Source organism: Acomys russatus, chromosome 29 (assembly GCF_903995435.1).
Source record: "Acomys russatus chromosome 29, mAcoRus1.1, whole genome shotgun sequence".
Classification (NCBI taxonomy): Eukaryota; Metazoa; Chordata; class Mammalia; order Rodentia; family Muridae; genus Acomys; species Acomys russatus.
Window position 1 is genome coordinate 20,886,898 of NC_067165.1, and position 21,174 is coordinate 20,908,071.

General features: G+C 41.8%; 2 protein-coding genes across 2 annotated transcripts in view; both read left to right on the top strand.

Annotated features, from left to right (window-relative positions):
* Psmb2 (proteasome 20S subunit beta 2) overlaps window positions 1-21,174 on the top strand; it is a 36,487-nt gene that overhangs the window by 7,682 nt on the left and 7,631 nt on the right. Inside the window, exon 3 of the mRNA XM_051171182.1 lies at window positions 1,319-1,389. Within this exon, the coding sequence (XP_051027139.1) occupies window positions 1,319-1,389 (71 nt within the window). The remainder of the gene's footprint in view (window positions 1-1,318; window positions 1,390-21,174) is intronic.
* On the top strand, window positions 2,702-3,706 carry LOC127211348 (serine/arginine-rich splicing factor 7-like). The gene has a single exon (XM_051171181.1). The coding sequence runs from the start codon at window positions 2,790-2,792 to the stop codon at window positions 3,468-3,470; it is 681 nt and encodes a 226-aa protein (XP_051027138.1). The 5' UTR covers window positions 2,702-2,789; the 3' UTR covers window positions 3,471-3,706.

Below are 21,174 nucleotides of genomic sequence, written 5' to 3' on the forward strand. Positions count from 1 at the left end.
CAAGGAACGAAAGGGGGGGGGGGGAGGTTTTTGACCTGGCTTAGAGATACAGCTCTGTGGCAAAGCCCTTGCTGAGCATTTGGGAAGCCCTGGATTTAATCGCAACACTAAAAAAGAGAAAATGCTTTGTGAACGCCAAGGTCCTTGTAAGTACACTGTAATTTAAAAGCATTCTTTTGGGGCTGGAGAGATGGCTCAGTGGTTAAGAGCACTGACTGCTCTTGCAGAGGACCTGAGTTTGGTTCCAGTACCCACGTGATGATTTATAACCACCCTAACTCCATCCTGGGGAGTCCAGCACCCTCTTTGGGCACCATGTTCTGACTTTCTTGGGCATCAAGTATGCAAGTGGTGCAGGTACATGCAGGCAAACCACTCATATGTGAAATAAAAATAAGTAAACCTTTAAAAGAAAAGAAAAGCCTTAGAGCCAGGTGTGGTGGTACACATCTTTAGGCAGAGGCAGGCAGATCTCTGAGTTCGAGGTCAGCCTGGTCTATAGAGCAAGTTCTAGGACAGCTAGGGCTAGACAGAGAAACCCTGTCTTGAAAAACAAACAAACAACAAAAGACTTAGAATATAGCTTTGGTTAATTTTTTTATATAATTGTATACATAAAACAAATGAACATTTATTCGTGCATATTTTTTAAGCAATACATTTAGCATTATTTACCCAGTTGCTTAAGTATTTTTGAAGTACTGTTATGTACTGTGTTTAATACTGCAGGAAAAATCACAGGTGATAAAGACCCTGCTGTTCAGGATCCTCAACTCTGCTACTGAGGATTACACATACTTAGGGTGAAGGCTGTGACAGTGCTTCTGAAGTGTGGTGCTGTTTCATTGGTTGCCCTGCTGAGAGAGGGTTGAGTGAATAGGAGTAGGAAGAGTTGCTTGTTACATGTGTTTTAGGTGCTAAAAGTCAATGCCTAAAAGAACATGTTTTTAAATTAACCCTTAAAGACCCTTAAGTTAGTTACTTTATTAAATACAGTTTGGAACAGGTTGGAAGGTAGAGGTAGGAGGATCAAGCCATCCTCAACTATATAATGAATTTGAGGCCAGTCTGATTCAAGAGATCCTTTTTGCATGAGATCCTCTTTCAAAAAACATAAAAAACAAACAACAACAACAAAACGGCTTTTAGCAATATTTATAGTTAGGTGTGGCAGTGCACATCTGTAATCCCAGAAGCAGGAGGATTTTAAGTTTAAGGCCTGTCTTTAAGAATAAAAGGTATAGAGAAGTGATTTGGGGTAGATACTGTTATTTCCTTCTGCTTCATTTCAAATATGATTCCTTATGTCTTGTACCAGGATATGAATTGTCCCCCACAGCAGCAGCTAATTTCACACGTCGAAACCTGGCTGACTGTCTTCGGAGTCGGGTAAGCAGCACAGCTAGTGGCCTTCAGTGATAGCAGAAAGAGCTGTTTTTGTATCCCCATTAGACATGAACAGTATTTTTGCCCTTTTTGGTTCTCCTAATCTGTTGTCCTTGCTATTTATTCCTTAGTCCACTTGGGTTTGTTTTTTGTTTGGTCACTGTTACTTTTTACTGTCCATTTCAGGAGGCTAATGAATTCAAGGCTAGCCTGGCCTGTATAGCTAGTTCTAGGCAGCTCAGGCAGGGTTTGTCTGTGTAGCCTTGGCTGTCCTAGACTCGCTTTGAAGACCAGGCTGGCGTCAAACTCACAGCGATCCACCTGTCTCTGCCTCCCAAAGTGCTGGGATTATAGGCGTGCGACACCACGCCTGGCTTGAAAATATGCCTTATTTTAAGAAGAAAATTTTAAAGTGTTTTTGTTTCTTTGTTTTAACACTTGGTTTGTGTGTGGTGTGGGTGTGGGGGTCTGAGAGCAAGTTGCAGGAGCTGGTTCTTGCCTCGACTTATCCACTCCAGGGATCAAGCTCAGGTTGGGAGGCCCGATGGCAAAAGCCTTTACTTCTGAACCATCTCTCTGGCCCAAAAGAAAGGTGTTTTATGTTGTTTGTTATGATGTATTAACATGAAGGACTGTGATAAACTGCATTCCCCTTCCTGGGACTTTATTTTTTTCAAAGCAAAATGCAGAGGAAAATACAAAGATTTTTCCAGTAAAATCTCAGCCCAGACACACATATATAGCATCCCTTATAATCAGCATCCACCAGAGTTGTATATTTCCACAACCAATGAACTTATATTGACAGCCTGAGTCCATAGTTTACATTAGGGTTTACTTAGAGGCATGCACTCTGAGTTTAGGTGACTGTGTAAGGACCTGAATCCATCTGTATCATGCAGAGCATTTTCATTCTCCTGAAACTCCTCTGTGCCCCACATGTTCACTTTTCATCTGCTGAACTCCTGATAGCACTAGTCTTTGTACTGTTTGCCATGTCCTTTTCCAGAATGTCATAGCATAGAGTTGGAATCATGCCATAGGTAGGCTTTTAGATTGGCTTCTTGGTGACATGCACTTAGAATTCCTTCACGTAGGGCTGAAGAAGTAGCTCTGGTTACATGCAGTTCCTGCTCTTCCAGAGGACCTGAGTTCAGTTCCCAGCATCCATGTTAGTCAGTTCACAGCCATCCAAACAGCTCTATGCCTTTGGCCTCTTCAGGCTCCTGTACTCATGTGCGTGTACCCACATGCAGATGCACACACATACATGTAACTTAAAACAGTCTAAAAAAGTCATAAGAGTGCCGCTGGGATCGTTGGCGGGGAGGTTCGCGTCGCCGCTTCCGTGCTACTCGCGCTTGGAGCCCTGAACTAGAGCCGAGTACGCGGGGCCGGCCATCATGTCACGTTACGGGCGGTATGGAGGAGAAACCAAGGTATATGTTGGTAACCTGGGAACTGGTGCTGGTAAAGGAGAGTTAGAAAGGGCATTCAGTTACTATGGGCCCTTAAGAACTGTATGGATTGCCAGAAATCCTCCGGGATTTGCCTTTGTGGAATTTGAAGATCCCAGAGATGCAGAAGATGCAGTTCGAGGATTGGATGGGAAGGTGATTTGTGGTTCTCGAGTGAGGGTTGAACTATCTACAGGCATGCCTCGGAGATCTCGTTTTGATAGGCCGCCTGCCCGTCGTCCCTTTGATCCTAATGATAGATGCTATGAGTGTGGTGAAAAGGGACATTATGCTTATGACTGTCATCGCTATAGCCGACGAAGAAGAAGCAGGTCACGGTCTAGATCACATTCTCGATCCAGGGGAAGGCGATACTCTCGCTCACGCAGCAGGAGCCGGGGTAGGAGGTCAAGATCAGCATCTCTTCGACGATCAAGGTCTGTGTCTCTTCGTAGATCAAGATCAGCTTCACTCAGAAGATCTAGGTCTGGTTCTATAAAAGGATCGAGGTATTTCCAATCCCGCTCAAGGTCAAGATCAAGATCCAGGTCTATTTCACGACCGAGAAGCAGTCGTTCTCCATCAGGAAGTCCTCGCAGAAGTGCAAGTCCTGAAAGAATGGACTGAAGTTCTCAAGTTCACCCGTTAGGGAAAAGTTATTTTGTTTACATTATTATAAGGGATTTGTTATGTCTGTAAAGTATAACCTAGGAAGGATCAACCATCTAATGAGAATGGATCTGGATTATTATTACTCTGTAAAATTCACAGCAGTAAAATATTGTTTTTGTTGAATGTATTAACATCTTATGGTCTGGAAATGTGGGTTGTTATTTGGCACATTTAAATAAAATGTTTCTAACTAGAAAAAAAAAAAAATAAAAAAAAAAAAAAAAAAAAAAAAAGTCATAAAATACTACCAAGAAGAGACCTGATACCCTATGAGCATATACAGGGGGAGGAGGTCCCCCTCAGTCACAGTCATAGGGGAGGGGAGTAAGGGGAAAATGGGAGGGAGGGAGGAATGGGAGGATACAAGGGATGGGATAACCATTGAGATGTAATATGAGTAAATTAATTTAAAGAAAAAAGGTCAAGTACCAAAAAAAAAAAAAAAATCACAAAATAAAGTTCTTCCATGGCTTGTCATGGCTTCTTAGCACTGAGTAATATTCCTTTGTCTAAGTGTACTGCAGTTTATTTATCCTTTCCCTGCTGCAGGACATCTTAGTTGCTTCCAATTTGAGGCAGTTTGTATCTTTTATTTCTTTAGCTGAGTTTTCAGTTCTCTTGGTAAATACTAAGGAGTGTTTTGCTGGTTTGTACAGTATGAATATGTTGAATTTTGTAAGAAAGTGCCCAATTTTTTTTGAAGTGTTTTCATTTTTGTTGAGCTGTAGATAAAAGCCCCTACCTAGTAATGGGGGTAAGTAATGTATGTCTTTCTGTGGCTGTTTGGCCAAAGCGTAGAGACTTGTTTTCATTATTCTGGTCTTAAATTGTAGCATTCTCTGTCTCACCTTAAAGGAGCAACATTGACTTAAAGATTGAATGCTTAGAGATTGTGTAGGATGGCTAAGAAAGTTATATGATTGCCAAGGGTGTATATCGTCTCCTCAGGGACTATGTAAGTAGAGCCTGACCATGTGACCTTACCCCTGTGCCTATTTATTCATCTATGATATCCAGATAGCTTCCTAACCCCACAGGAGTGCCAGAAAATTAATGCTTGTAAATCATAATATTTAACATTCATATGACTTTTGCCCAAAGCATTTTGTGTAATAATTTAATCTACTCACGATTCCACTGAGACAGATAGTAGTTGATTCTCTTGCTGATTCAGTGAAAAGTGTAAAGTGGCAGAGGGACTAGTTTAGGGCACATAGCAGGTCAGACAAAGTGACAGTAATTGTACCATAATTTGACTGTTTGCCTTAAGGTCAACTCTTTGATTCTTCAGTAGCATTTTGAAAATTAGCGATGTTGGTGATTTGGGTTTCATCTCCCTTCTTAAAGGTGGTCATGTTGTAATCAAAACAAGTATGGATATTATATTTTTTATAAACTAGCTTGCTATCGATTGTTTAGAAGGTTTATTTTTTTTAATATTTTTTACATATACATTTATATTATTACACACATATACAGTAAAGTCCTTACAGCAAGAAGAACCATGACATAATCAGCAGTTATATAAATGTTTGATTCTTAGTGTTCTGGCTATTTATATTTGCCATCCTTGAAGAAAACATCTTTCCTATCTTAAAATATTGATTTACATTCAGAATTCTAGAAGATTTATTTTTAAAGATGTGCTTGTGTGTCTGTATTAATGTGTGGATATGAGTGGATGTGCCTAGAGAGGCCAATGACACTGGCTCACTCTAGAGCTGGAGCTATATATAGCAGGTTGTGAGCCACCTGACATGGATGTTGGGAGCAATATGGGCTTTTAACATTGAGCCGTCTCTCCAGACCTACTGTAGATCTTTAAAGCACTTTTATTTTCAGTCCCTAATACTAAACTGCAACCATCTTACTAAATAGAATCTGTCCCCGTGCTAGCTTTGGCCATGTGCTTTACAGTCTCAATGATCTATAAACAATTTTTGTTGTTGTTTTTTTGTGTTTTGAGATAGGGTTTCTCCTTGTAGTCTTGGCTGTCCTGGACTCGCTTTGTAGACCAGGCTGGTCTTGAACTCACAGCGATCCGCCTGCCTCTGCCTCCCAAGTGCTGGGATTATAGGCATGCGCCAGCACGCCCGGCTGTTGTTGTTGTTGTTTTGTTTGTTTGTTTTTTTGGGGGAGTTGAGACATGGTTTCTTGTGTGGCCACGGCTGGCCTGGTACTCACTCTGGAGTACCAGGCTAGCTTCGAACTCACAGAAATCCCCTTGCCTCTGCCTCCCGAGTGCTGGGATTAAAGGTGTGTGCCACCATGCCCAGCTTATAAACAATTTTTTAATGTATCGGTTTTGCCTGTGTATATGTCTGTGTACCATGGTCATGGAAGTAATCATTATATTCCAGAAGAAATCAGAGACATAATGGGTTGCAAGGTGAAGAGAGATCTTATATAAACTAGATCATTAAAATACATTATTTTGATATGGGTGAATAGTTAGCCATCTTTTATTTAATCCTTGAGGGAGATGTGTGGATCAAATAGTAGGTTTCCTACCACCCAGAAATGTCTGTAGTATGCAGGGAGCATGTTGTGGCTCCATGTGTAGACCGTCCTCTGCTTTACCAAGCAGAGCTAGAAGAAGGATTCGAGCGCTGGCACAATATAAGCTTTACCATTAAATGCTGCAGACATGAAGTAATTGAGATAAGAGTGGAAAGCTGCTTCGTGCAAATGCAGGAATCCACCTAATCTTCTCCACTAGCAGAGATGTTTGATGTTTTGAACAAACGGTATGCTTGTATACAGTGACAAGGAGCTCTACTAAGTATTGACTACCTCTGCCATGGCTTCTTTGTTCTTCTAATCCCTTACCAAAGTAGATCCTAAAACAAGAATTTGTACTTTAGTTACTTAACACTTTGTTTTTATGTATATGTGTATGTGTGGGTGCCTAGGGAGGGAAGAAGAGGACATTGGATTCCTTGGAGTTAGCATTCCAGGTGGTCATGAGTTGCTTGATGTGGATGCCAGGAAGAGAACTCGGGTCATCTGGAAGAGCAGCAAATGCTCTTAACTGCTGGGCCACCCCCTCTAGCCTCGGGACTTCATTTTATTCTAGAGAGAGAAATGATGATAGTTTTTTTATATATTCCTAATATAAAGTCACTACATTTGGTATATTTACATAGTCACATTGGTTGGCATGTGATACATTTTTTTTTGGATTAGTCAGATTTTGTGTATATGAGATTTCATGTATGTGTCTATAGCTTAGACTGTGTGACTTTCAGTCACACTGTGTGTATTTGTGCACTCATGCTTACTGGGGGAGTCAGGAGGGAGGACAGTTACTACAGAGTGCATAATGAATCTTATATAAACTAGGCCATTAAAATGCACGCAATTTGGGATTGTGGTTGAATAGTCATTGGACTATTGCTAGCTGTATGTATTTCTTTTCTTTCTTTTTTTTTTTTTTTTTTTTTTTTTTTGAGACAGGGTCTCTCTGTGTTAGCCTTGGCTGTCCTGGACTCGCTTTGTAGACTAGGCTGGCCTCGAACTCACAGCAATCCGTCTGCCTCTGCCTCACGAGTGCTGGGATTATAAGCGTGCGACACCACACCCGGCTCTGCTAGCTGGATGTTTTTTAATAGATTCTAAGCTCAATTTTCCTATTTGTAGAATAATACTTCATAGAATTATTATGAGGATTAAGGAGGTAATCATGCAAAACTCTTTGTACATTATATAAAACATGTAATGATTAATAAATGGTTTTTGTTTTTATGCTGCTTTTGTTATTTGGTTAAAGAAAAAATCTAATGGCTATAAATTACCTTTACAGGGGATTTATTTGTTGATTTTTGTTTGGTTTGGGTTTTCCAGACAGGGTTTCTCTGTGTAGCCTTGGCTATCCTGGACTTGCTTTGTAGACCAGGCTGGCCTTGAACTCACAAGAGATCTGCCTGCCTCTGCCTCCCTGAGTGCTGGGATTACAGGTGTGCATCACCACATCCAGGTTGTTGAAGTATTTTAATTGAACTGATTAGTGTTGGTTACCAAAGTAGGGGCAATAGGAATTTACTGGTATTGATGGAGAATGTGGAAATAAACTAACATTGAGCATCTGTTACATGTTAAGCTTTGTTCTAGATTTATACGGTACGTATGAACACCACTAGCCATAAAGAGCTGTTTAAATTCCAATTAATTAACCCTTCCTTTCCATGCCATATGCCACTCTGGATTAAATCTAGGACCTAGTAAAAGATTTCAATTCATTTTATTAAATAAGAAAGTCCAGGAAAGTGTCCTGGGTTTTTCTTTAGTGAGAAGTTTGTACTTTCTAGTTTTGGGGTTTGAATGAGCCTTAGACATGCTAAGTATATGTTCTGTCATTGAGCTACTATACCCCAAGCCCCAGAATGTGTGTGTGTTTGCATGCATGCACTCATGCACAGTATGACATACCTGTGGCGCTCGGAGGAAACTTGAGAGTCGGTCTCTCTTCCATGATTTGAGACTCAGGGATTGAACTAAGACTGGTTAGGCTTGGTAGCAAACCCCTTTAACCTCATTGAGTCATTTTGCCTGGCCCCATTGTGGCATTATTGATATGGTTATCTGATCCCCTTAAATTATCTGTTTCATACAGCATCTCCATGTCACCAGTGTGAGACTGAGGTATGAGCCAGCCCACTCTAGTGTTCTTGGGGAATATGGAGTTTTGCGTTGAAGCTTCAGCAGAAAGCTGACCTCTGTAGTGTGAAGTCTTCCAGGCTTTACTACTACTACTGAGTGGTCAGTGTTTTCATAGAACTTTTCCTGAAGTGTTTCATAAACTTTTACACACACACACACACACACACACACACACACACACACACACACACACACACACTTTTGTGATTGCTTAGCAAATAAACAATAGAAATAGCTGGGCACTGTGGCACAAACCTCTAATGCCAGCACCAGGGGAGGCAGTGGCAGGTGGATCTCTGAGTTGAGACCAGCCTGGTCTACAAAGCAAGTCCAGGACAGCCAAGAGGAACCCTGTCTTGAAAAACCTAAGTAAATAAATAAACAGAAATAATGAAAAATACCTAACTTGGTACACTGTTTTTCAACTCTAGTTTCATAAGCTGACATTGAACACTTACCAGTTAAATCACACTAGTGTGATTTTTAAAACCTCAGCTTGGTTTTACTCATAATAACCCTGTTTTTATTTTTATTTTTCACATTCAGCAATTACATGTAAAATTTTAATCTGGAGTGACTTTGCTACTCTTTCCTGTAGTTTAAAATCTAATAATTAAAACCTGCAGTAGGAACTTTAGCACCTACTCTGCTATAAGCTAGTTAAACGCTGAGAGGGCAAGCAGCTGATTGGATTAAGTAGCAGGATCTGAAGGTCTGGGGTGCAGGGGTAACTCAGCAGTAGAGCGTGCACTTAGCAAAGCCCTAGGTTCAGTCCTGGTTCAAGAACATAAACATAGAGATCTCATGTCAAGACCTGAGCATTTTCTTTCAATAAAAGGAAAAAATGAAAATTCAGAGAAACGTAGGAAAGAAAATTAGATACTTGAGAAGCAGTCACTGCTTATCTCTGCTCTGGATATGAGAGTATTTGCTTTGGGTAGTGGGAGGCAGGTTCCATGAGCTCGTAGCCTAAAAGAATCCCGTTGCCTTGAGACTTGTGTTCTGCACTGGAGTTATTCTCTTCATGCCTTAAGTGGCTGGTACAGAGACCATCATCTGTTTATTGGTATCCTTGGGGTCATGTGACCTGGTGAACAGATGGGCCAGGTGAAACCTTGACTTTGCAGGTCTTATCCCCTAAACACAACCAACCATTTGTTACATGTGATTAAAATATCACTAACAAGGGTAATTTCACATGCTTTTTGGCAAATGTGGTTAGCAGGATGTGACATGACGAAGCACTGCTTCTTCCTCTATGTGCCATCTCCCTTGAGGCCTCATCTTCCCTCCTCTCCCCCATCTTACCATGCCCAGGCTTGCCTTCCTGCTCACCTGCTCCAGATGGGTGGCACAGTGGGAGGACACTGGCAAAGGCAGATGTGTTTATTTTCCGGAGACAAAATGTTGTGCTGCTGCAGATGGCAGTGCCTTGGAGCAAGTGGCAGCCTTTGACACTACTGCCACCCAGCCTGGGCATCTTGACAGACAGAGCAGAGCTGGCTTACTCTTGGTGACAGGGAAATTGGGGAGAAAAACAAAATTGAAGATGTTAATCAATTCCTGGACTTTTGGTGCAAGTAGCAGTTTTCTGCCAGTTAGGAGTAGTTTTCTTCCTCCACAGTTGCCTCAGCCAGCTACTGGGCTAGCTGGGCTTTCATTGTGGGCCAAGAGTTATGTGTGTTTGTTACTCTGCCTCCTGTCATCAATAGGGCAGACTAAAACCTGGGAACAGGGCTCCATTTAGACAGGTATCCATTTGTACTGCAAAACATATGTATATCGCAGGTCACAGCAGTCTCCTAGGATTGGGGGTGGCTCGTGTCTGCCCCATTGGAGATACTACTGTTCTATTTTTAGTGGTCATTCTGATTATCCAAAGCCCAGGGACAGGTGTGCCTTGAAGTTGAGGTACCTTAATTAATATGACAACACTGTGCTTATAGTGTTTTTCTACCAGAGTAAAAATTCTGACAGCTGTCCCTTTAAAGTAGTTTGCATGTTTAGGGCTTGCCTAAATCCATTCAGAAGACAAAGAGTGGTTGTTGAATCATTACATCCACTGGCTCCTAAGGAAAAGAAAATGGCTTCAGAAGATTCTTCTTTGAAGCTCCTGGCTTTATTTTAAAACCTCCCCCTCTTAAAAAAAAAAAAAAAATTATGTGGTGTTTTTCCCAGCCTCAGTGCTGATAGAGTTAGGAGTTTGCAGGTGTAAAGTCTTCCCCCTCCCCTTCCCCATCTCTCTCCAGGGGGTTGTATGTGAGAAGGTGTTGCTTTCTCACTCAGAGAGCATATATGTGCTACCCTGTTGGATGCCTGCTGTGAGCAGAGAGAACCCCTGTTCTGGCTGAATGCAATAAGCCTATTGGATGGCTGGAATTGTACAGTCCCATAATGCCAACTTTTCACCTAATATAGCTTACCTAAGCACAATGAAAATGAAATAATATAATTGGTTTAAGTTTATATTGTTTTGAAACCTGTCTTTAAAATGTATGTGGTTTCCTGTTAAGGTTTCAATTAAGGCTAGAGTGGCAGAACGCTGTGCCTGCTTAGTAAGAACATGCTTTTATTTTTCAAGTGTTTACCATTAGAAATGCCAACTTACCCTTACCTTTTAAGATTAAGTCAGTGTCCTAGTCTGGGTAGGCACAGTTGTGGGAAAATGCTAACACTCAGACAGAAACACACGTAAGCCCCTGGCATCTTGGTGACTCTTTTGTTCTGTTTTTTGAGACAGGGTTTCTCCATGTTAGTCTTGGCTGCCCTGGACTCGCTTTGTAGACCAGGTTGGCCTCGAACTCACAGCGATCTGCCTGCCTGTGCCTCCTGAGTGCTAGGATTAAAGGCATGTGCCACTACACCCGGCGACTCTTTTTATCTTTGTAGAAGTACACAGTGTTAGGAACTTAAGGACTTGTCTTAAAACCCATTTTATTGTCTGCCCCAAAAAATGCACATGAACAGTGAAAAAGGTTCACAGTGGAGGAAGAGTTGACTTTTTATTTCCTAACCTTTTTCTTTCATAACAAATACATGTGCATTTGCTATATTTGTTAAACAATACATGTATTTTACATATTTTTACATGTGTTATTCATAAAAGGGTAATTCGTGAAGAGACAAAAGAAAGGCTAAAAAGGGCATAACATTTTAAAGTTAAAAATGAAAAGTAAGTTAACAGTATAGTAAGTATAATTAAAAGGAAGAAAGTGGTTATAATTTCTATGTGCTAATTCCCTGGTATGTTTGCTTTTGTTCTTGTGTGAGGGAGCTGAGAATCAAACTTACGGCCTTGTGCTTGCCAGGCAGGTGCTCATCACTGAGCTCAGTCCCCAACCCTAATAAAATAGTCTCTGAATAACAGAACCTCATAACTCCTTTCTGGAGCCTTTGAATAGGGGTCGGGCTTATTTTAGTAAGATGGTCTTTAATTTCTACCAGTCATTCATTCAGCAGGTCTCCAACCTGCACTGTCTTTGGAGCTGAGGAAACAGGTACAAAGTTCAATATGTGCATTCAGATAGGGAAATGGAGAAGTAAAAAGTCAATTGTACTGGAGAATGAAAGTGCTAGAATACATGTGTACACAGGGTGTTCTGGGAACAGAGTTTAACCTGTGCTTTGAAAGACAAAAGATGCAACAAAGGGAAAACTGGCAGCAGACCAGGGCGGGTGAGAGTGTGTTAGCGTTTGCAGATTTTTCAGGGCAACAACAGATAGTTCTCTAACCCGCTCACTCTTAATTCTGTCTTAATAGGACACAGTATACAAATTAGGGTATTGCTGATTTTTAAAAATAATGTAAATACATGACATTCTATTGGTATATAGAAATCTATAGTTTGGTAAATAAGGCTGAGAGTTGTAGAGGGATCTCAAGAGATTGCAACTTAAGAGGTGGACTATGTTATCATATTGTAGTGGGCCGGGCCTAGCAACATGACTCAGTGGTTAAAGAGGACTCAGGTTTCAGCACCGATGTCACAGCTCACAACCACCTGTAACTCCAGTTCCAGTGGATCCGAATGCCTCTTCTAGCCTCCTTAGGCACAGGCATGCATCCGATATACATGTATAACATGCCATGGAGACAAACACATACACACAAAATAAGAATAAATAAATCAGCCGGGTGGTGGTGGCACACGCCTTTAATCCTGGCACTTGGGGGGCAGAGGCAGGCGGATCGCTGTGAGTTTGAGGCCAGCCTGGTCTACAAAGTGAGTCCAGGACAGCTAAGGCTACACAGAGAAACCCTGTCTTGAAAAAACCAAACCAAAACAAAAAAGAATAAATAAATTATAAAACACAAAACAAAAAAGTAGTGGGCCTGTCTGAAAAGCTGTTTCTTGGTTAAGCCAGGCGTGGTGGCATATGCCTTTAATCCCAGCTCTCAAGGAGGCAGAGGCAGGTGGATCGCTGTGAGTTGGAGGTCAGCCTGGTCTATAAATAGAGTTTAGGACGGCCAAGTCTACATAGAGAAAACCTGTCTCTAAAAAGAAAGAAAGGAAAAGCTGTTGGTTTAGTTTATTGGAAGAATAGAGAGATTTATTAGTCCACATACCCACCTGGCTTTAAGGATAGCTTACGTTGGATGTGCGGTGTTCATAGGGAGAGCACTGTTTTCACAGAAGGGCTCCTAAGTATTCTTCCTTCTTCAGGACTTTATTGTTATTCTCATGTACACTGGTGACATCTAAGAACATCGACAGTCATATATATTCTAAATATTCTCTTCCAGGAGTGTCTTATCTGTTAACTCAGGGATAGATCTGTTCTGTGTTCAGCATTCCTAGATATTCATAGATATGCTCAGTGTAGACAATTAATATGTACCTTGTGTTGTGTGTGTCTGTAGCAAGACATGGCTCCTGCATTTGAGTTTTAGGAGCTCACTTGAATGTTCATGGAACCCTACATTTGTCCTAGAAACTGCCGGCCCATGAGAAAGGATCCAAGCGGCCTTGTTGCAAATGTGGTGTTGGTTTTGCCATTGCAGGGTCAGCAATTTTATTTTGATGTTATTTGGGAGAAAGCAGTATTTTTGATTAGCAAGTAAAATTAATGTAGAAAACAAATACTGTGTTAACTAGTTGGTATAATAAGGCATCTGTGCCATGTTGCATTTCAACTCATTAAATTTCTCAACTTCTAATTACGGTAGGGTTACAGCTTTTAATAGAGCTTAGCAATGGCTTTAGAGAAATAAAATTGATAGCATTTTGACTTTTTTGTGGGGTGGACTTTAAAATCCAGTTTTGTTAAATAGAAACATTGAGATCACATGCTATTTAATCTCTCTTTATTGTTTGTTTTGGTTTTGTTTTTTTTCTCCCCCCCTCCCCGGAGACAGGGTTTCTTTGTAAGTAGCACTAGCTGTCCTGGAACTCACTTTGTAGACCAGGCTAGCCTCTGCCTCCAAAGTGCTGGAATTAAAGGCATGAACCACCACATCCGGCTCTCTTTCTCCCCAACTCCTTCTTTCTTTTGCGTCCTACAATTCAGATTTATTTAGTACTTAACAGTTTACTTGTAGGAACTTCAACACAGGCAAGCACCGTGATTCCTCATAACTATTAGACAAATGGGTTGGGCATTTGAGACTCGAAGTGGAGCAATGTACATTCAAAAAATGCCTAAGACAGTGAGAAAAAAATATATGGTTGGACATTTCTCATATAGGGTTTTTGAAAGTCCAGTGGTTATTCCATTTAAGGCATATTGCTTCCTTTGTTCTCAGTGTAGCATGGACATTTATAGACACTGATTGAGTTACGAGAGGTTAAACCTAGGGCCTCATGCATGGTAGTGAAGTTTTGAATCACTAAGCTATATCCACAGCAGATGTTTAGTGGTTTTTATCTCTTTGGTTTGAGGGGGTGTTTTGTTGTTGTTTCTTCTTTCAAGACAGGGCTTTTCTGTAGCCCTGGCTATCCTGGAACTCAGTTCTGAGATCAAAGGTTTGTACCACCACCATCACCTAGCTGGTTTGAGCTTTTAAGATTTTTTAAAAATTTGTTTTATGTGTGTAAGTGCTTGACTTGTATATATTATGCGTTTGTGCCACAAGCATACCTAGTCTCTATGGAGGTCAGAAGAGGGTGTCAGATCCCATGTAACTGGAATTAGAGCTGATGTGAGCCACTGTGTGGGTGCTGGGAAATGAACTTGGTTCTTCTGCAAGAACAAGTGTTCTTAACCACTCAGTCATCTCTCCAGCCGCAGATTTATTTTATTTTAAATGTTGTTTAGACTTATTTTATTTAGTGTGTATGAGTGTTTTGCCTACCTGTGTATCTGTGTACCACATGTGTGCTTGGTTCCTGAAGAAATCAGAAGAGGGCATTGGATCCCCTGAAATTGAAGTTATGCATGATTGTGAACCACCATGTGGGTGCTGAGAATCAAACTTAGATCCTCTGCAAGAGCAACAGGTGTTCTTAACCATTGAGCCATCTCTTGAGCCAATATATATTTATTTTTAATTCTGGGTATGATGGGGCAGATGCAGGGGAGTGCACGTGCCCTTACAGGCCAGAGATACTGGATCCCCTGCAGCTGGAGTTACAAGTTATAAACACTTACAGGTCCTGGGGACTGACCTCATGTCTTCTCTTTCTCTAACTCTTATCTTTATTTATTTATTTTATATATTTTTGAGAAAGGATCCCTTTGTAGCCTTGGTTGGCCAAGAGCTGACTGTTTAGACCAGGCTTGGCTCCAGCTCCCATATATCCACCTGCACCTGCTCCCTGAGTGCTGGAACCAAAGGTCATGCTCCCCGACACCTACCATAATATGCACTCTTAACCACTGAGCCATCTTTCCAGCTATCTTTTCTTTTTCCTTTTTTGGGGGGTGGGGTGGGGTTGGATTGGGTTTTTCAAGACAGGGTTCCTGTCCTGGAATTCACTCTGTAGACCTGAGGTTTGAAGTTGGCCTCAAACTCACAAAAATCCCTTTGCCTCTGCTGGGATTAAAGCCATGCGCCACCAGTCGCCCTTGAATGTCTTCCTTAATGCTGTTTATCTTGTTTTTGTTGTTGTTGTTTTTGTTTTTAAAGATGGGATCTTACTCGCTTGGAATTTAGAAGATTCAGGTGACCTGGCTGGCCATCAAGTCCTAAGGTGCTCCTGTCTCTGCCTCCCTGGCACCAGGATTACAGTTGCACACTGCTATGCCTGACTTTTTTACATGGTGCTGGAGATTGAGTCTGAGCCATATCCCCAGCCTGTTGGTTTTAATGTTAGAAACAAAGTCAAAGCACAGTCAAGGCTGGGAATTGCTGTCTCCTGTAGAGGCTGCCTGAGTCCATGGTTATAAGCAGTTTTGAGTCTTACAGTGGATAAGTTTATTTGTAAAACGTAGTGCAAGATTCTGATTCTAGTTAGTTTAACTTGTAGGGGTTTTTAGTTTTGTTTTGTTTTTATCAATAGGATTAAGGATTATAAAGGAAACTGCCTTCAAATTCCAACTCTCATAGCCAGGCTGACCTTCTTGAGTTCTCCTTGTATCTGTGTCTTTGCAGGATTCTCTCCAGAGAACACCTGCATTTCCCACGGTTGACTCTTTACTGCTGATTAAGCTCAGTTGAGCATTTATCAGGGAATTTTCTCTGCACCCTTCACCCCATTCTCTCACATGAATGTGACCCTCAAGTTGTTTGTGCTGTTACAGTAACCTACGTATAGTTCTACCATGTGTCCTGTTGTGGTTGTTTACTGTTCCCCATATATGAGAGCATTATGTGTTGGTGTTAGTAAACCGTCCTCACTGCCTTTGACTGTACCCCATTTTCTTTTTCCAGCACAACTTCCCCCCATTGAAAGTCATAGCCCTTCATTGTATTTTCTGTCCCTCAGTCTCACCACATATCTGCCTCACCCCTGCTTCTGCCACAGGTTAGCCCTCTTTATCCTCTATCTAGGCTACTACAGTCCCCCTTCAAATGTTCTCTCTTTCCGTTCCATCCTAGTTCATCAAACATACAAATGTCAGTTACTGTCCTAAAATGCTAAGTTTTCAGAGTCTCCTCTGTGGTTATAAACTGGTTGTTGTTGTTTTGTTTGTTTGTTTTGTTTTGTTTTTTCCTTTTTAGAGGAGTTCATATGAAGCCAGCTGGCCTTAAATTTAATGCTTATGAGAGTGACCTTGAACTTTTTATGCCCCTGCTTCATCTCCCAAGTGCTGGTATTACAGGCATGTGCCACCCACCTGGGATCAGATGAAACTGGTTAAGTAGCTGACTGTTTCATAGTTATCCTGTCTTATAATTCCAGGGAACTTTTTTTTTTTGGGAGGCGGGGTGGTTTCGAAGCAGAGTCTCTCTGTGTATCCCTGGCTGTCCTGGACTCTCTCTGTAGATCAGGCTGGCCTTGAACTCACAGCGATCCACCTGCCTCTGCCTCCCAAGTGCTGGGATTAAAGGTGTGAGCCACCATGCCAGGCTGTACTCCAGGGAACTTTTACAGGCTCTGACTAAAGATTTTTGTAAAAGAGATTGAGTCTACGAACGATCTTGTCTGGATTTGGTGGCTCATTCCTGTAATCTCAGTGCTGCAGGCCTGGGACAGGAAAATTGCTTGGAGAGTTCCAGGCAAACATGGGTTACTAAGACTCTTGTCTTACAGAAATTATTCTGTATTGCTTAGGAATAGTGGCCATAATATCTTAGATCAAGTAAAAGTATTTCATCGTAATAGTTGGAAGTTGTTGAATTTTAAAATGTTTGAGGTGAATTTTATTTTAAATTTGAAAATCTGTAATTAGGGCCAGCAGGGTAGCACAGCAAATAAAGACGCTTGCCACCATGTCTGAGTGTGGTTTCTGGAACCCAAATGGTATTAAGAGAGAGCTAGACTCCCACAGGTGTCCACATGTGTACCGTGGCACTCATGCACCAACAAGTATTTTTAATCTGTTATTAAAGTGGCAGAATTAGAATTTTAAAATTATACTCTGAAACCACCCAAGGGTAGTAGATTCTGTTGGTTATTGAAGAACTAGATCAGTGCTCCTAATTGAGGGTTCAGAGCACTAGTGTAGGAAAACAGTAATTGATCCAGTTTACTTAGTAATGAAGGAAAAATGGATATTGACAAAGCAATTAAGGTATTGATGTCACAGTATTTATTGAGTAGCTCCTAGAGATACTTGGTAGCTTTAGACCTTATAGAAGAATCACAGCTGTGACATTAGCTCTGCTCTTAGGGCCAAAATGTATTAGTGCTCACAGCTGATGTGGTGAGTGACATGCAGAACAGTGGGTGCTAGTATAAAAAACTGGGGAATATTTGAGTATGAAACTCGCAGCTGTTGTGTTGCTGCCGCACGCCTTTAATCCCAGCACTAGGGAGGCAGAGGCAGGTGGAGCTTCATGTGTTCGAGGCCAGCCTGGTCTACAGAGCAAGTTCCAGGACAGCCAGGGCTACATAGAAAGACCTGTCTCAAAAAACTAAAAAGAAAGGAAGGAGGGAAGGAAGGAAACTCACAGCTATATATTGAATCATTCATTTAACCTAATTTCCATTTTGTGGAGGCAGAGCGGTTTCCTGAGAAAGCATACAAGAGTGAATGCATACAGGACTGAATTCTGGTCTTGACTGATGCTCAGGACCCGTGTGAACCACTCTTCTCTTTGAATATTAGGCCCATGTATAAATGGAATTCTGGGTAAGCTCAGTGAGCTCATAGGTCTCTGAACACACAAACTGCATTTTTATGAGATATCTCATAGGATAAAAAGTGGACTCTTAAACTGGGCGTGGTGGCGCACACCTTTAATCTCAATCTCAGCACCCGAGAGGCAGAGGCAAGCGGATAACTAAGTTCTAGGCCAGCCTGGTCTACAAAGCAAGTCCAGGACAGCCAAGGCTAACACAGAGAGACCCTGTCTCGAAAAATCCAAAACAAACAAACAAACAAACAAAAAAGGTGGAATCTTAGGAGTAGACTAAAAGAAATATCAGGCATGGGGCTAAAGGAATGCTAAACTGTGTATTCAGCATGCACAGGACCCTGGGTTTAATTATCACCACCACCCAAAAAATTATTCTTTTCAGTATGTATTGTCTGTTTAATATATTTAGAAGTCCATTGATTAAAATGCTCGTCTTGTTTGTCCCATGATGATTTAGTATCTACTTCCACACACTGACCTGCCAAGCACAGAAGAAGCTTCCCACAGTGCTTAGCATTCCAGGGTGCTATATGGCCTCCAAAGAAACTGCATCATTCTTCAAGACCCCTCAGTCATAGTAATGTCATCCATTCAATTAGAGGTGGCAAAGGCTGGCCTGGCTCCAAAAGAAGACTGTCAATTCCTCTCCTTTTCTGTGTCCACGCTCGGCAGGATGCTTCCTCACGCCCACCTCTCTCCCCCTTGCTGTGACTTTGGCTTCCGCCAGATGTCACACCGCTGCTTGTCACCGCCCAGACTCTGATAGTCGCTGATTTTGTTGTTTCAGTGTATTTGTCACAACTGTTCTCTTTAGCTGTAAAATTTATGGAATTTCACGCACTTCTTAATCACTACAGTGCTTCTTTTTCATGATAGAGGAAACAGACAAGAGGCGTAAGCACAAAAGTTAGAAGGAAGGCAGTGTTCTATCTAAGAGAAGTCAGGTTTCTGTGTGTGCTGTACACTCCCCACTCCCAAGTGTACAAGAGCCACACGTGGAACTGAGCTTATTTCTGTAGTTCTCGGGGCACAGAGGGACCTTAGTCCATCTCAACCCCAGGAAGAAGCACATAAGAGACTTCGTGGCTAGTACCCAGCTAAATGCTATCCCTATGGCAACCATAAGGTAGATAATTATGTTCTCTGTGGTAGCATCTTCTTGATCTTTTTATTGCCTACTCAAATCTGTTAATACAGTCAAATCTTAAAAGTGAGCAGGTGAGAGTAGTTAGGTCTTGATATTCCTGTGTATGAGGCGCTGCACTGGGCACCTCACATGTGTTTACAGGGAATATTAAAATGGCCTGGGGCTTCACAGTTTATCGTGAGCTTCTTCAGAGGAGAATATATCTGTCTAATCCTGCACAACACACTCAGAGGTCTGCCTGCCTCTGCCCTCAAACGCTGGAGCCCAAGGTGCGGGCTGCCGCTTCCTGGCCAGGAGGCAAAAATTTTTAACTGGGCGTGTCTATAATCCCCACAGTGAAGAGATAAGACAATGCTCACAACAAAATCAAGACCAGCCTACTCCACCTGGTAAGTTTCAGGCTGGCTAGGGATATAGAACCTGACCCTGTCTCCACCTGCCTCCCAAAAGGAGAAAGGCAGAATTTTGTAATATCTTTTTTGGTTGTTCGAAACAGGCTTTCTCTTATAGTCCTGGCTGTTCTGGACTCGCTTTATAGACCAGGCTGGCCTCAGACTTAACAGAGAACCACTTGCCTCTGCCTCCCAAGTGCTGGGATTAAAGACATGTGCCACCATGCCCAGCCGTAATCTCTTATTCGAGAGGCTAAAAGTTATTTTTAAGTCCCCATATGAGGGGCAGGAGAGATGGCTCAGCAGTTAAGGGCACTGACTGCTCTTCCTGAGGTCCAGAGTTCAATTCCCAGCAACCACATGGTAGCTCACAGCCATCTATAATGTGATCTGATGCCCTCTTCTGCCCTGTGGGTATATATGCAGGCAGAGCACTGTATACATAATAATAAATAAAAAAAATTTTAAAGCCCCCATATGATTTTTTTGAAGTTTTTTGGTTTTTATTTTTGAAACAGGGTCTCTCTGTAGCCCTGACTGTCCTGAACTCGCTTTGTAGACCGGGCTGGCCTTGAACTCTCAGTAGTCGGCCTGCCTCTGCCTCCCGAGTGCTGGGATTAAAAGGCATGCGCCACCACGCCCAGCTCTAAAGTTTTTTTATTTGTATATCATACACAACTTAACTCTAAATCTAAGCATGTTAGTGTTTGCAAACCACTGGTTCTCGTGCTACTGTTTGGGAGTACCATAACTAAATGCTTGGGCTCACTTACTAGATGGATAGCTGAGTATGTTAGTTAAAATATCTATACTGTTTAATCTCAGCCTTTGCTGTAGGAAATTTCTAGTCATTAACTCACAGGTCTCCACCGGCAGACCTTCTAACTTTATCTTCCGTGTTTTACAGAGTAGAGGTTGCTTGGTAAAAGACAGGATTTGTGATCTAGTCGTTGGTGTTTGCACTTCTCAGTAGTTAGGCAAGTTCTTCCAAATGACAGTGTGTATAGGAAATAAGGAAGAGAACATCGGCTGGAAAGTGACACTCAATGCTTGGATAGGCGCACCTGCAAGACACAGCATGAAGATACTTAATATGTGTTGACTTAGTTTCCAAATGTGGGTCTCCAGTTTTTTCTGGGGACCTAGGGTAGACTGACCCTGAAGTAAATAAAATAATACTGTAACTGTCTAATATGATGGCTTTCAGCTGTGCACATCTGTTAACCTTAGGGCAGGGTAAAGAATCCTAGGAAGGAGACACTAGGAAACTCCTCTTTTGGTTTTTTTCCCAGACAGGGTTTCTCTGTGTAGTCCTGGCTGTCCCCTGTAGACCAGGCTGGCCTGGAGCTCACAGAGACCACCTGCTTCTGCTTCTGCTTCCCAAGTGCAGAACTAAATGGCTCCACCATCTCCTGGCTGAGACTTGGAAACTCATTTACTACTTTGTTCCCATGTTTCAGACAGTGTGCTAGGCACTTTTAAATAAACATCTCTCTGTATCCTTTCATAAAGACACATACTTGTAAGGAATTTGCCTTGTGCCAGGAGTGCTTGCCTTCCCAGTTACTTATTCTTTTTATGTCTAAGGTTGTTTTATTTCCTTGATAATAATATCTATCACCTATTAAGCCTGTACTGTTTTAGATACTTACCACACATTATATCTGACCTTTACTGCTGCCCTTTTGTACTGAGCATTATCCCATAGTTCAGTTGAGAGTCTAAAATTCAGACAGGCTAAGAACTTTTTCTAAGGTAACACACGTGCTAATAGAGCTG

Coding starts and splice junctions, on each gene's coding strand:
- LOC127211348 (XM_051171181.1), top strand. CDS start 2,790: ATGTCACGTTACGGGCGGTATGGAGGAGAAACCAAGGTATATGTTGGT.